Source organism: Fukomys damarensis, unplaced genomic scaffold, assembly GCF_012274545.1.
Source record: "Fukomys damarensis isolate Sample0158 unplaced genomic scaffold, DMR_v1.0_HiC HiC_scaffold_32, whole genome shotgun sequence".
In the NCBI taxonomy this organism is placed as follows: domain Eukaryota; kingdom Metazoa; phylum Chordata; class Mammalia; order Rodentia; family Bathyergidae; genus Fukomys; species Fukomys damarensis.
This window is the reverse complement of record NW_022900944.1, coordinates 33,122,540-33,139,317: the sequence shown is the minus strand read 5'-3', so window position 1 is coordinate 33,139,317 and position 16,778 is coordinate 33,122,540. Positions and strand designations below refer to the sequence as shown.

At 40.3% G+C, this 16,778-nt stretch overlaps 1 protein-coding gene across 2 annotated transcripts in view; it reads right to left on the bottom strand.

Moving 5' to 3' along the window:
* The window catches only part of Tango6 (transport and golgi organization 6 homolog), a 206,028-nt gene that overhangs the window by 35,018 nt on the left and 154,232 nt on the right, over nucleotides 1-16,778 (bottom strand). For both annotated transcript variants that reach the window (XM_010612333.3, XM_033757931.1), the window contains one exon: nucleotides 10,095-10,208. In XM_010612333.3, the coding sequence (XP_010610635.1) occupies nucleotides 10,095-10,208 (114 nt within the window). The remainder of the gene's footprint in view (nucleotides 1-10,094; nucleotides 10,209-16,778) is intronic.

Here is a 16,778-nt window from a genome sequence, read left to right as displayed (position 1 = left end):
AATCTAAACCTCACCACTTTATACCCCCCAGGATGGCTGTAACTAAAATGATAAATAATAACAAGTATTAATGAGGATGTAGAGAATTTGGAATTCTTTGCCGGTGCAAAGGTAAAATGGTGAAATGACTTTGACAACAATCTGGCAGTTCCTTAAAAAGTTAAACACGGAATGACCATATGACCCAGCAACTCCTCTAATATACCTACAAGAAATGCAAACATGCATTTGAGGAAAAACTTGTACATAAATGTAGTGTGTACAACTACATGGCAAAGCAACTGCTAGGTTATGGGTAGGTAATGGTATTGCAAGGTGGTGGGAACCAGCAGGAGGGGCATAGGTCAGGGGGCACCACTGTCATGAATCATAAATGTCTTTCTACCAGCAGTGCATTAGGTCTATCAGGAGTGAGTTAGGTTTCTCGGTACCGGATTCATTTCTGCAAGAGTGGACTGTAAGAAAGTAGGCTAGCCTTCCCTCTACTTTTTTCTTGTCATGTGTTCTTCTGCACGTTTCTTTTTCCCTTCTGCTTTTCCTCCATGAGTGGACACAATATGAAGCCTTCCCCAGAAGAGAAGCAGAAGCTAGCTAGCAGCAAGCTCTTAAGAGTTTCAGAACTGTGAGCTATAACTTTCTTTCTTTATAAGTTACCTTAGCCTTGGGTATTTTATTATGGCAACAGAGAATGGAATAAAACAGCAACATTAGATAAAAAAACCAAAAAAGTAGAACAGCACAAATGTCCACAAACTGATGAAAATGTGGTGTGATACATATAATGGAATACTAATTGGCCATAAAAAGGAATGAAGTACTAATACATGATACATGGATGACTCTTAACCACATTATGCTAAGTGGAAGGAGGCAGAAACAAAAGGTCATATATTTTATAACAAATACCCAGAACAGGCAAATCCATAGAGACAGAAGAAGATTATCTATTGGTTGCTAGAAGTTTCAGAAAGAAGAGAACAGGGGCATAGATATTAATGGGTATGGGTTTCTTTGCCTTTTTCCTCCCCCCCCCTCTTTCTTTCACAGTGCCAGGGCCTCCCACATTCTAGGCAAGCACACTAATGCTAAGCTAACCACCCTGGGCCCAAGTAGGGGGTTCCCTTTTGGGATGATGAAAATGTTCTGCTATTAGGCAGTGGTGATGGCTGCACAACTTTATGAATATAAGAAAATGATGAATTTTTATTTTAAGAGGGTGAATTTTATCGCATATGAATTATATCTCAATTTAAGAAACTGAGGAAAAAAATACAAGGTGATGGGAAGAGGTGGCTCTTGTGTGGTTGATAAAGACACAATCAATTCTTTCTGGGTCAGCAGCAGTGGCCCTGCAGACACTGTCCCCATTTCCTGGCCTTGGCCCACTGTCCAGTTTACCAACTTCCTTTAGGTGGCATCTATCCCCTGCCTGGTACCATTTCCCTCCTGACACTCTTGCAGCTCTGCTTTTTTCAGGTCCTGGCTCAGCTCCTGAGACAAATATGCCTCTGACAAATGCCCCTGAAGTCTCTAGCTGTAAATCCTCTTTAACTCAAGAGTTTACGAGGATGACTTCTCAGTTGCTTGCCCATACACAAATCTTGTATTTGACAGACACGAGAGTTCCTTGGAAAAACAGGCATTCGTTAATGACTAAACATTCAGGTTTTTGTTTGTTTTTTGTACCGGAGATTGAACTTGGAACCTTGCGCTTGCGAGGCAGGTGGTGCCGCAACCACTGAAGTAAATCCACAGCTCAACATTCAGTTTTTAATGTGTGGGAATAAACATTTAAAAAGCTGTACTTCCTGTCTGACTGACTCTTTAGAGGTAAAAGATAGCAAATTAAATTGGCTTGAGAAAAAACAGAGTAAGATAAACTTCTAAATTCATGTAACAGGTATAAAAAGCCATCACAACTTTTTGGCAACACTTGACTCAAAGAAGCAATGAGAACCTGCTATTCAAGGGGGAAAAAAGCATATGGCTAAAAAGAAACTAGAACTTTGCAAAAGTTTTTAACCAACTAACTAGAATGGCTATTCTCCAGAGGGGGAAAAAATTTTTTTTTGGTTTTTTGAGACAGAGTCTCACTATGTAGCTGAGACTGACCTGGAACTCACTATGTAGCCCAGGCTGGTCTTGAACTCACAGCGATCCTCCTACCTCAGCCTCCCAAGTGCTGGGATTACAGGAGTGCGCCACCACGCCCTGCTCCAGATGGGAAATTAAACCTATGACAAATGAATATTTTTACATGAATAGGGTCACTGTGATTAAGACACATGTGGCTAAGACAAGGTCATAATAGTGTTAGGTGATCAATGTCCCTGTAAGACACTCAGGGAAAGGCAGAAACACAGGGAGAGTGCAGCTAATGACAAAGGCAGAGACAAAATTGCACAGCCACAAGCCAATAAATCTCAGAGTAAAACCACCAGAAGCTTGGACAGGTGGGAAAGAATTTCCCTGCAGGTTTCAGAGCGAGTCTGACTCTGTGGACACCATGATTTTGGGATTCTATTCTCCAGAACTATAGGCAGTAAATTTTTGTTTTATAAGACATCTAGCTTGTGGTACTTTGTAATGGCAGCCCTTGGAAACTAATACAAGGCCTAAGGATTTTTTTCTTTGTAGAATGAAAAAGAGCAATAGAAATTAGGATGTCTAAGAGTAAGTAGAGAGGAAAATGTTTGAGAATAAGAAATACTTTATAAAAGATAGACTGACAGAGTACTAGGGACTGAACCCAGGGCCTTCATGCTGAGCTATATCCGTAGCCCTTTTAAAAAAGTTTTTGAGACATGATTTCCCTGGGTTGCTAAGTTGCCCAGGCTGGGGCTCAAACTCATGATCCTCCTGCCTCAGCCTCTTGGAATGCTGAGATTCACTCATGCTGTACTTTTAAATCCCAGTTATGTCCAAAAAAGACTGAATTTTTATTGAAATTCTTGGTATTAACAATACTGACGCTGCACACACTCAAGTTCTGATACACAAAATGGTGTCATAATCAACTAGCTGCAGCTTCAAGCTCCTAGGAAGGGGAAAGGTTCTTTGATTTCACTTCTGGAAGGGCTCTCCTAACCACTTTTTTAAAGGAGTCTAGAGGAATATGTACTACCTAAACCCTAGTCATTTTTATATAAATATCTTTTCATTGCTCTCCACATGAAGCCTTTTATCTGCTCAAAAAAGCAGTGTCTGTGGACGTCATTCTGGGAAGGACACTGGCAAATTTACTGTTCTCATAGCATGAAACATGCCAAATGTTGTCAAAATAACTATCAAAAAGACAAAATTAATAAAAGGAATGGAACTTTCCATTCCGTCTGTTTGCCTAAAACTTGCCATTTGTGCTCTGTCAAAGATTGTGTGGCATAGCCTAGCTCTGATTCAGGCTGAACAGACAGGCACAAGGTGAAAATGGGACAGTGACACTTAAATCTTCTGAATGAAGCATAAGCACCTTCTGCAATTAAAAAGCAGAGCATCACTGCAAGCTGTTTCCTTTTTTTTAAAGCCAGGATTTGCCTTCTCTCTCACAGAAATGGAGCAATGGCAATTAGTATGTCTAAGAATGAGTAGGAGGGAAATGTTTGCGGTAAGAGACAATTTATAAATGCACAATATATTTTTAAATCCTTCTAGGCTCCTGTTTCCCATTGCACTGAACAATGTTCAACAAAGTCTGATTTGGTGGGGGGCACTGGCAATTGAACCCATGGCCTTACATGTGTCAAGCAAACCACAAAGGTCTCAAGTACTTTGGTTGTTGTGAGAAGACACCACTTAGTAAACTAAGTCGAGGGCTGCAGCAGTAGTTACCTAGTTATATATAAACTATAATCAATACAAATAACTCTACTTTTAGACAAATTTAAATAATTGTGTATGCGTTGTGCGTGTTTTAATACATAGTTTCAAAGTTTTTGTAAACTCAATTCTGAGGATGAATGTATTGATGGAAGCACATTACAGTTTATCATGAAATGAAGTTTAGCTTTGTAAAATGAAAAACAGATTGGACATGAATAAAATAATCACTTCTCAGACAGGAAAAAAAATCACTTTTTTTTAAGATTAGCTTTTTTTTCTATTGTGTATAATTGATTTTCGTGATTTATGGTAGTTATACTTTTGATTTTGTTTTTTGAGACAGGGACTCACTATGTAATTCAGGTTGGCCTCATACTCATGGTGATCCTTCTGCCTCAGTCTCTCCAGTGCTGGGATTGCAGGTGTGCAACACTGGGCCCAACTGTTAATGTTTTATACAATCCCTGCAAATACTAAATTAGTACATATTGACCCAGTGTTCCCAGGGAAAATACAAGGCAAACCCTGTTCCTGATTGCCTCAGGTCATACCAAATCACTCATTTAAAAAAAAAAAAAATTTTTTTTTTTTCCGGGCCGGGGGATCAAACTCGGGTCCTTGCACCTGCAAGGCAGGCAGCGGAACCACTGAGCTAAATTCCGGCCTTAAAAATATTTTTTAGTTTTTATTAGTATATTGTGGTATATGTACATAGCACATCTTCTTTTCTTGTCCCCTACTCCTCCCATTCCCCCCTGCTCCTACCAACTTTTGTTCCCTATCCCATTTGCAAAAGCCCTATTTCTATTTTTTCTATCCCTTTCCTCTCTCCTCCCTCCATTTTGTTTCCCTTCCTATTTGAAAAGGATCTCCTTACTTCCCATTATCTATCTTTTATTTTGCTTTTTATTTATAGTTTGGTTTTTCCTATAAGAAAAATCATACAATATTTAAGCCCGTGTGTCTGATTTATTTCACTTAATATTATGGTCTCTAGGTGCATTCACTTACCCATTGTGTACACTACCACATTTTAAAAATCCATTCACCTGTTGATGGGCTTGTAGGATGTTTCCAAGACGTAGCTATTACAAAATGGGCTGCATGTATCACTGTAATACGTTCCCTTTAGCATTTTGAGGAAGGAAGATAGCTAGAAGAATAGCTGGGTCTCTTTAGTGTTCTGAGGAATCTCCATACTGCTTTCCATAGCAGTGCTTTCCATAGCGGTTGTTACTAGTTTACGGTCCCACCAACAGTGAGGATGTGTTTTTTTCCCTAAAGCCTCTTTCATTTCTTGATGATAGCCATTCTTTCTGGAGTGAGATGGTACGTCATGCTGTTTTAATTTGCATTTCTCAATGGCCAGTGAGGCTGAACATTTTTTCACATAGGCATTGGCTATTTTTACTTTTTCTGAGAAGTATCTATTATTTTGGTTTTTCATTTGTTGAGTACGCCTTTTACTGGGGGGGGGGTCTAATTTTTTGAGTTCTTTATATATTCTAGATGTTAGCCATAGGAGGAATAGCTGACAAATTTTTCTCCCATTCAGAAGGTTGTCTCTTCACTCTATTGGTTGTTTCCTTTGCTGTTCAGGAGCCTTTAAATTTGATATGACCCTATTTGTTAATCCTTGCTGTTGTCTTTTGTGTATTTTGGATTCTGTCTATGCCTATGACTTCAAAAGTTTCACCTATTTTATATTCCAGCAGGTTAAGTTTTTCTGTTTTAACACTTAGACCTTTGGTCCATTTTGATCTTAGTTATTCTATCTTCAAATTCTTTGTTTCTTGGTTGTCTCTTTTTCACTTTTAACTCCATTCAGGGTTTTTTCTTAAACTCAGAAATAATATTTTTTAGTTCTAGAAGTTATACTGGGCTCTTTTTTTTATTATTATCATTTCTATTTTTGATATTTCTTTTTTATTACAGAAATATTTTCCTTTACTTTATTGATAACTATCTTTTAAAATCTTTGATAATTCCAATGTCAGTATTATCTTGGGGTTTGTCTTAGTTTTCCTTGAGAATATATATCATTTTACCAATTTTTTCATATATTGTGTAATTTTGTATTATATTCTAAATATTATAAATGCTAAATTATGGAAATTGCGGATTTGGTTCTCCGATGAGTATTTTCTTCTTTTCCCTTTCTCTCGTTCTCTCTCATAGTACTAGGGATTGAATCCAGGGCCTTTTGGATGCTAGGTAAATTCTCTGCCAGGAGCCATATCCCCTATCCTTGTTTTTGTTTTTTTAAGACAGTCTTATTATGTAGTTCAGGTTGGCCTTGATCTTGTGGTGGATCCTTCTGTCTCAGCCTCTTGAGTGCTGTGATTAAAAGCATATGTCACTACACCAGGCTTGGCTTTATTTTTTAAGTAAGAAATTATCTTGCTTGATACACAGGTTAGCCAGAGATGTAGGGAGAATTTGTGAATCTTCCCTCAGGACCTTTCTCTTCGAGCACTGTTCCTCTTTCTCCTGAAGATGTGGTTTCCCTGATTCTACCTTCTGGTTCCCCAGGCCAGCAAGACTGATCTCTACTAGGGCTCTTACTGGGTTGCATTCCTTGCCAAATAACCTTTTAAGTTTGCCTTTAGGATAAAAGCTAAGAAAATGGGAGCTCACAGAATGTATCACTTCTCCTTTAAGCTGAGACTCCCCTTCAGAATCGAATTACTGGGTTTATTTATTTATTTATTTAGGTCCCGGGGATCCATCTCAGCTCCTTGTGCTTACCAGGCAGGTGCTGGAACCACTGAGCTAAATCCCAGGCCTACCCTTCAGAATCTGCCTACTTCTAATTCCTCTCCAGTGATTTCAGGTAGCTGCTCATTATATTATGTCCAAACTTGACAGACGGTATCTGGAGGGCCAGTCTGATAAACTAGTGTTCAACTATTAGTGATTATTGTTTTTGGAATGAATTTATGAATGGATGTTCTAAACATTTATAATATATAGAATAAATAAATATTGTACAAAGATCAAACTTGTGAAGAGTGAAGGATTAAGCACAATTTCTTTATTCTGTTGCTTAGCTTACTTTCTTGGTGTTAGAAAGGGCCCATCCTTAACTGTGAGGGCAACACAAAGTGCAGGTCTGTACATGTTTCCTCTTCTGGCTATTCTTTTTTTTTTGGTACCGGGGATTGAACTCGGGTCCTTGCACTTGCAAAGCAGGCACTGGAACCACTGAGCTAAATCCCCAGCCCTCTCTGGCTATTCTTAATAAATTTATTTTTCAGCAAGGATAAGGTAGAATGGGTTCAAAGAAAGTTCCTTCCGGTTTTTAACTAAACTTCAGGTTATACAACAATCAGATACAGTCCTAAGGCTAAAATAAGGCTAAGCAGAGAAAATAGGTTTCTCAATAAGAAATGCTGATGAGATTTTCCTTCATTGTGGATACTGTGTTGATTATAGAGAAATCTGGCTACTTTCAAGTGAGAAAGAGGTAAAAACTACCTCATGAGTTGGATTTGGTGATGTCTTCCCTTTTGACTCCAACCTATCTCTTCTACCTCCCTTTCAAGCTGCCATAACCACAGAGGTCCTTGGCCAGTACATCCCTTAGCAAGAGAGAATTTAATGAAACTCAGTATTAGCTTTTGGCACTCTAGAGTTTGAGAGACTCATCAAAGCGGGGGGGAAAAAAAAAAAGACAAAACTTCATCAACAAAGTAGCACTTCCATTTCAGCTGTTCTTAAGGGCAAAACAGAGCTATAAAGAGAAATTCAAGATTGAAAGCTTGTGGTTATCTCCACTTCTCATTGAAGAGTCCCTGATTATAATCACACCTACAATGACAAGATTTAACACACCTGGTCTCAAGGATGCACTAGACAGAGGAATCATACATTCATCCCATCCCATTTCCTTTTCTTTCTTCCCTGAGTAAGCACAATCTTCAGGTTTCAGTGAGTGCAGACTACAGATGGTTTGGAAAATAAAAGGGAGGTTTTTCATTCACATAGCTTTTTGAAAGTGACAAGATCTTCCACGGACACAAATTATTTTAGTACTGGTGAGACAAGCAGTGTTGCTTTCACTGGCTACACAGATGTGAGAAATCTGCATAGAATTTCTTTGTATTTCTTTGCTCACTTTGCTAACCAAACATTTTGCGCTACTTTATATGCATATATACCCCCTCTCATCACCACATGCCTTCCCTCTCATTCAGTAAGGATGTGTGCACTTACAGTGGGTTTTTGGTGGTGGAGATTCAACCCAGGGCCTTGTGCATACTAAGTGTGTTCTCTACCATGCAGCTACATCCCCAGTCCCAAAGTCCTGGAAATTTTTTTTTTTTTAATGGTATCAGGGATTGCATTCAAGACCTTGCGCTTGAGAGGCAAGCACGGTGCCACTGAGCTAAATCCCCAGTCCTTTGTAAATTTCTTTAATAGTGTTGCAACTTATATTCTTAAGTACATTTTAATTCTGAAATAATTTTAGACTTACAGAAAAGTTGCAGATAGTACAGAGTCCCCTGTACTCCTCTCACCCAGTTTCCTCAGTTGTTAAAAACTTATATAACAATGATACAATGATATATTTACTAAGAGTTGTGTAGATCTTAACCATGTGTTGAAATCCCCTCATCTTTCTTGACTCCCTCTTATACAGCAGATTTTCAAGAAGAGCAGTGTGCTCTACGGCAATTCACTTAACTATATGAATTATCAAGTTATGATCTATATGACCTGTACCCCCTATTCCCATCAAAGTCCTAGATAACAATCTGGAACCTTCAATGCCTCCAGGTGAGAGCTCACAGTTACTAAGCAATTCTATCTTTACAGAACTCCTTGAAAAAGCCACATCATTCTTTCTCATTCCCCTTCATGTCACTATTAGTCAGCTCTCTAATACCCATTTCCTGACTTCTCCCTTGCTAACTAGAATTCAATCTTGTTCAGAACAGCAATATACCAGCTAAATACACTGTCGGGCTGCTTGCAGTGATAACTAATTATGTGTGGCTCTTCTGGCCAATAAAACATAAGCTAGCGCTGGGAGTTCCAGGAAATTGTTCTAGTTCCTCAGAAAAGGATATAAAAGTACCTAGAGCTGTCATTCTCCCAGCTTCTCTCTTATTCATTTAAGTTAGTTATAACGGCCACAGCAGCAGCTGTCTGTAACCATGAGACAAAGGCCATGAGGATTATAGAAATACTGGCTCTGTTTATTCTGAGCCACAAACAAACAACACCTCCCTATGTGTTTCCTGTGATACGAGCAAAACAAATCTTTAACTTGTTTAGGTCATTATAGTTTTCTGAGGCTGAACTTGTTCAGACCAGATAAAGTCATTCAATCCAAACCTTAACCTACACAAGCAGATGAGAAGGAAGGGAAATGCCGCTGAGGATAAAGGATAGAGAAGTAGCTTTTTGAAGATTCAATGGCCTAGCTGCTAAGCTAAAACAATAGCAAGCATGCATTTACAGAGAAAATGTGGTTGTGCAGAGAAGGAAGGGGATAACTAACAGTCCATGCATGTATAAACAGGTACCAGGAACTGGATATGGTAAAATTCTACCATGAATAAGGCCTGTGTTACAAAACGATCACTCTTACATGGTTCCCCTGAAATCTTGGTTAAATACTGATGTGTGGGCCACAGATGATCACTGTGGATAACAGGAAGTGAATTATTAATGCAAACTCTCCATTTAAAGTCAACTAGGAATGAGTTTCCATTAAAATCAAGAAGAAAATTAATTTTGAGATCACTCATTCTTAGCATATATATGGATATATATATATATTTTTTTTTTCTTCTTGTATTGGACATACAGGTAGTAGAAATCCAGCCAAATCCACTTGAGGAATAAAGTTTAATTTATGCAGCAATGAAAATCTCATGGATTGAATTAAGAGCTAGGAAGGAAACATCTTAAATGAAGCTCTTCAGTAATTCAGCATGAACAATGAAATGAGCCAGGAGAGCAAGTCATTAGAGTTCAGGCAGCAGAGGTGAGTTAATGTATTTCAGGTAGCTCACTTTGGAACCTGCCTGTTTGGACAATGTCAGAATTCAGAACCTCAATCTGTAAAGACATGTTTGGTTTTTCTGCAGCAGTTACTAGGTAGTTGCCCAATATGTTAGATAGGAAACAGAGACTTTTACTGAAGATGCAAAGTGCAAAATCCCTGCTGACTGATTCATGTACATGAGGCTATATAGGGAAAAGGTTTGAGCCTGCCCTGGTAAAGGAAGACTGAAGACAAAGAGGTAGGAAACACATCGACTTACCTCAGTAGCTTTCTGGCTGAGTCCCCGAAGCAGCATAACAATCACGTGGATGGCAGCTCTGCGCACTTGAACTTCACTGTCTGTTTTAGCTACAGCAATCAGGCAAGTTGTCACCTAGGAGGGTGAGGGAAGAAGTCAATAAAAATCAGGATCGCACAATTACCTGAGCCTTTCAACTATGTTGCACTTACTACACATTCATCAAGAGCAATTTGGGTTAGAGAGGGGTGGATTAGTTTCCTCACCGTCGATAAAGAAGGTGAGATGGATATAGTCTAGGATTTCTCAAAAAGGACAAAATCTGCTTTGGAATTCAGAAGGAAGGTCAAAGAGTAGGAAGGAATATATGTATATAATATGCATCTCAAAAAAGATAAGCTCAAAGGTTAAGCGGGCTGGGGATGTAGCTCAGCAGTGTAGTGCCTGCCTGGCAATCATGAGGCCCTGAGTTTGATTCCCAGTACCAAAAAACAAAAAAACTAAACAGTTAACTATCTCCGTAAAAGTGGGAAAAACTGTTATGTGTCCCACTGTAGGGACACTAAGCAAAGAAAGAAAAGATAGTCCATGGCACCATGCCTGCCTTGCAAGCAACAAGGTCCTGAGTTAGATCCCTGGTACAAAAAAATAAAATAAAATAAAATAAAAAAGAAAAAGAAAAACACATAGCTTTTTTTTTTGTTTGTTTTGAGACAGGACCTTGCTTTGTAGTTCAGGCTAGCTTTGAACTTGAAGCAATCCTGAGTGCTGGGATTACAGGTGTGCACCACCATACCCACCTAGAAAAACTTTTGCAAATGAAACGTATAGCAGCAATAACCCGAAGGTACATCTGAATTATTCAATTGGTGTCTCAGATACTTTTGTTATTGGATTTTCTGTCTTTTTATTTTTGGTACCAGGAATCAAACTCAGGCCTTGCACTTGCCAGGTAGACGTGCTGCTGAGCTACATCCCTGGACTGTTATTGGATTTTCTGTTGTTTTTTTTTGTTTGTTTTGTTTTGTTTTTTGAGACAGGGTCTCACTATGTAGTTGAGACTGACCTGGAACTCACTATGTAGCCCAGGCTGGTCTCGAACTCACAGTGATCCTCCTGCCTCAGCCTCCTGAGTGCTGGGATTACAGGTGTGCGCCACCATGCCCAGCTGGATTTTCTGTGTGTATGTATTTTTTCACCAGCAGTAGAGGAATTTCTAACCATGATAAGAAAATAACCAGATTGTGTGTTTGGAAACATGTATAAATATATATTACATTCAAAGAATGGTGAATACAGGCACAAATGAGGGAATAGGCTGGTACAGAAATTTTAACTATGCAGGTTGTATTTTTCACAGCTTTCAAACAGTTGGGCATAGTTCAAAGTATCTAATTAATCAGTAATGGCAGAAAGATTAGAAGAAAGTGCTTGTTTTTAAATATAATTGCATCTGTGCTGCACTGGCATTTAATCAAGTTGTCCATCTATTAGACAAACTTGCAGCTTGTAAGGAAAGAGAAATCCCAGAAAGGCTTAACTCATTGGGTGCTGTTTTTTTTCTTTTTTTGCTGTGCTTTCCTCCCTCCCTCCCTCCCCCCTCCCTCCTTCTCCCTCTCTGTACTGGGGATCAAACTCAGGACCTTGTGCTTGCAAGGCAGGTGCAGTGCCACTGAGCTATACCCCTGTCCCTATGGGGGCTGTTTTTCAATAAGACCCAGGAAGCTGCTTCTGCCTTTGACCTGAGACCCTGACTCTGATCTGCCTTTGACCTGAGACCCTGACTCTGAGACCAGCACTGGCTCCTATGCCTCTGGCATTAACAGTAGAAGCAATTCAGTCCTAAGAGGAATTCATTGGACCATCTCCAAATAGGCAACAATATAATAGCTACCTTGAGTTTCAGGCTTAGTATTTACAGGGTAAGAGCTGAAGTCAGAGAAACAAGCTAGAGCTAGGTTGGAGTCTCTCTCTCTCTCTCTCTCTGTCTCTCTGGTACTGGGAATTGAACTTGGGACCTTGTGCTTGTGAGGCAGGTAGCAGAACCACTGAGCTAAGTCCCCAGCCCTGGAGTCTTTCTTGACACAAAAAAGTTTGTTTATTTGTTTGTTTATTGGTACTGGGGATCGAACTTGGGTCCTTGTGCTTGTGAGGCAGGTGGAGGAACCACTGAGCTCAATCCCTGGCCCAACACAAGAAAGTTTAGCTCATACAGTCTGATAGCTAATATCTGAAGTCAGCCCAGGGCTAAGTCATGAGCAGAGGCTCCCAAGCTTTTGCCTGTTCCCTCAAGGTTTAGCTTGGTGCTCATGCTTCTAATTTGGCAGTAAAAAGCTTCCTGCTCTAGAACCCTGTCAGTACCTTCTCTCTGACCCCCCTGTTTAGCCTCACTATGCTGAGTGTGACCCTTTCCCTCAGTTTCTCAGTGGAAGGCCAACTCTGACTGTCGGGTATTAGTTCCATAATCAGAATATCCAGACAGAAGCATCCTGACTAGAAAAGAACTTTCCCTTCATGGCCTATTGAATCCCTGTGCCACCTTGAAGGTACAGCTGAGAGGAGCTGGTTGTTACAAGCCTGGCTGAGATCAGCTAGAATGATCTCCTGCTTCCTATTAGCTGTTAGTGACTTACATGCTAGATTATCTCAAGTCCAACTTCAATGAGCCACCCTAGGTAATCAGGAAGAAGACTGAGAACAGAAGAGGTTCACAAACCTTCCTTAAACACTAGGAAATATAAAATGGTTGTGCAAAATGTATTTAGGGCACCAGGATTTTAATATGGTCTTGTGGACACCACGCAGAGGTCAAAAGAGCCTCTTTCCGCCTAGATCAAGCACTGTGTCCAGCTCTCCTTCAGGCCGGTGGGTCAGACCCTTAAGCTAACACTAGGCACAGGGAGGGAGCAAGGCTACTCTCTTGCAGGTACCCAATCTGAACAAGTCACTCCATTGCTAGTCTCTCACTGCCAACCCTAAGGACATACTGAATATCGTCTCTTATCCCTAAAAGCCTTGAAGAATGACACGTAGATGATGTAAGGTGTTTACTAATTTATGAGTTGGTGTAATACTTTTTTTGTGTGTATAATATTTCTATTCTTTGTTTGTAAGCCCTCCCAGATGGCAGAAACCTATTCTGTGTAATCTTTGTGACACCTGCCCTGAGTGAGGGTCAATGTACCTATTATACTCAGCAATGATACCATGGAAGGCTTTCTCTTTGCTTGCTAAATCATATAAGTCATATCCATTTCTGAAAGCTATACAGAAGAAAGATGATGGCTGCCTTAGAAACATTGAGAAGTTTAAGCAATTTAACACATTGTGGGAGCCAACAGAAATAAGGAAAAAACACTCCCTAAATAGCTGGCATACATCAAGCATAATCAGAATTATAAAAATGAAGAAAATATAAGTGGTAAAATTTCCCAAAAATGACGCTGGCAAATTTCAGGAAAGAAAGTACCAGAGTTGAGTTATGTATCAAAGAAGCATGGCTTCAATTTTCCAACTGTATCTAAAGCTTCCTTTGTTAAAATTTGGTCTGTCTGTTGTTATGTCTAAAACCAGACCATCTGTGAACTAAGAAGCCTTAATAGCAAAAGCAGTGTAATTAATAATTATTATGAGCTCAGCTTACTCACTCGATGTGCCAGGAAAGAAACCATGGCAGTTTCTTGAGCTTCCTCGGGGTTTCCTAGAACATCCGCCAAGTCTTCATCTCAAGTGTCCACACACCCTTCACCCTTATCCTGCATGAGCCTTCAGACTTAGGAACCTATACCGATGGTGGCAAAATTGGTAACAAATTACATCAAGCCTCAAAGCTCAGGTATGTGGAATTACGGGCACTGCATAAAAAGAAACTGCTCCACAGACTTGTCACCTGGGGCCCATTTTATTTGCTGGATTGAGGACAGGACTCTCACTGTGGTTCACCTCAATTATATTTACTTCTCATAGAGTGATGAAGATGAAAGAAAGAGCCTATCAAAACTTTGTTTTAAGCAGTACTATCTTGACAAGAACAAGGAGAAACTGGGTAAAAAAATAGTAATATTCCCTACACAAGTTAAATCTTAATATCAACAGAGAAGAAAACTTGAATTTCCAGTGTGAAGACTGTGGAAGGCTTGAGCCCACACTTTCTGTTCCCCCACTACCAGCCAGCACCACAGAAGCACAGACAATGCCCAGATCTGGAGCACCCAACCTTAGCACAGCTTTCTTCAGAGGCTCGTGTGCTACAGATGGAGGCAGGGCTCATGTCCCAGACTGGATCATGTCAGACGAGACTATGGCAGCTAGTTTGTAAGACTTTATATCAAAGCAGACTACTCTTCTCTTCTTCCTCTGCCTGGTTAGCACTTGATCAGTGTAACCTTACTGATGCCCTGGCATGTCTAACACAGGGCCCCAGCTTCATGTTCTTTCAGCCTGTTGTGCTTGCTCCACTGCATCACTCTGGTCCCTTACTTCACATTGTATGGGAATTTCCATAGGGGACGAAGCTGGGTCCTTTACCCTTGTTTTCTAGCATTCCTGGAACATGACCTTTGCTCATGAAGAATTCCTTCAGATTGCAGACAAGTTTCCTCAAGGTTAAAGTTCCATTTTTACTGGTGTACCCTGGAGGTGAGAATTTCTAAGACTACAAAGAGCTTTCATGAGGCACCAAAAGAGCTATCACAGAAGCCGCACAATCTTCTAAAATAAGCTAGACCATTTCATTCCTCTGCTCTGGCTTCTTATCTCATTCATAGGAAAGGCCAGAGTCCATTCAAGCTCTCTCTGGATTGGCAATACTTTCCTAATACTGACTCCTATGATTCTTTCTCTCATGCTCTTCTCACAAGTCACACTGACCTTGGTGCTCCCTGCACATCAAGCCTGACCGTGAACATTCCCTTTGCAGGAATCTGGATCACCTCCTTGCTTCTCTGGTCTTTGCTCAAATTTCACTCATCATTTTGAAGCCTTTCCTGTTCATCTGAGTCATGTATGGTAACAAGCTCCCTTTGTGTTCTTCACCTTACTAGATGGATCTCCTTAACATTTACCACCCCAACACAGCATAGACTTATTTACTTGTTTATAGCCTACCTCTCCTCTCCAGAAAGTCAGGTTCATGAAGATAGGGCCTTTACTGTGTTCACAGCTTGGTCCCCAACACCTAGCATGTGGCTTGGTGCTAGGACAACTGGCACAGAGCATGGGCTCAATAAATATTGGTTGAATGAATAAATGAATGAAGAGCTACTAAAAAGCCATGTCAAAGAGCCTACTTGAGTTGTCAGACTGTAGGAGGACTCAGTGACTGAAACACTAAAACTGGCACAGCTCCAAGCATGTTCAAACTTGTAGTCCCCCAGGTAGATGGTTTGGCACTGATGACAAGGCAAGCGTGGGATGCTACATGAGAAAGAACATCTAAAAAGAGGAGTCAGAAATTATATGGGATGGAAACACCTGGTTTTCCAAATCAGAAGGAATGCCTTCTGAAGTTTCACTGCCAAAACAAGCTCTATTAAGGCACAGCTACATGACCCTTCCTGCCTATGGCTTTTCTCATGGTGATACTCTACAATTTCAAGCAAAAATGCAATCTTAAAAATGAACCAAAAATACTTATTGAAAGACAAGATAGAGGAGTGATTAATGGCATGAATTCTGGGACTAACTGTTCACATTCAAATTCCAGCCCTGCCACTTTCTATCTTCATGACCTTGGCAACTTAAGTTTCTCTGTGCCTCGGTTTCTTTGTTGAGGACTGGATCAACTGATATATGTAAGGGTCTCAGAAGAGTATTGAGAATTGTGACTTTTTTCAACATGTAGGAACTAGTTTCCCCAACCTGCCTTACCTCTTCTCTTTTTTATAGCAGTTAGCTAACACTTAGCACCCACTATATGCCAAACACTGTGATGGGTATGAGCAGGTATAAAAAGATAAATAACAACTGGTCTGTCCTTGCCATGCTGTTTATCAATAATCCTGAACACTCTGGGAACTGATGTAGTAGAAACAGTGCAGGTCCCTAGGAGTGGGACAGGTCACTGGACAGGGATGTGTCAGGCAGGTGCCCTCCCAGCAGTCATTCCTCCCTTTGATTTGAAGGGTGAAACATAGAAAGGTCCCATGGTCACACATGGTGCTTCCTTTTGCATCAGTACCTCTGTCTGGCAAATGAACCATTCCTATTTGTACTTCTCTCTCTTTTTTTTTTTTTAGTACCAGGGTTCGAACTCGGGACCTTGCACTTGTGAGGCAGGCGGAAGAACCGCTGAGCTAAATTCCCGGCCCTGTACTTCATTTTTTAAGGTTAAATAAGCAATGCTTGATTCTTTTTGTGAGTCAGGAAATCATACAGTAACAAACTACTTCATGATGTAGCCCCTGCCTGCCTCTTTTGCCACCAACTAGCCCCACCCCCACTTACCTCTCCACCTGAGCTTTGGGTTCTTCCCATCCCTCTTCAAACATGCCAGGCTTCCTCCTACAGCCCCACCTTGCACACACTAATGCCTCTGCTGAAATGCTCATCCCTGCCTTCTTCTTCTTCTTTTTTTTAAGAAACTAAATTATTGTTGATTTTTTCTATGGGCTCCAATTCTCCCTTCAGATTCTTCCTGGGTCCTGGGGATCCTGCCAAATATATGTATGTATGTATGTATGTATGTATGTATGTATGTATGTGTAT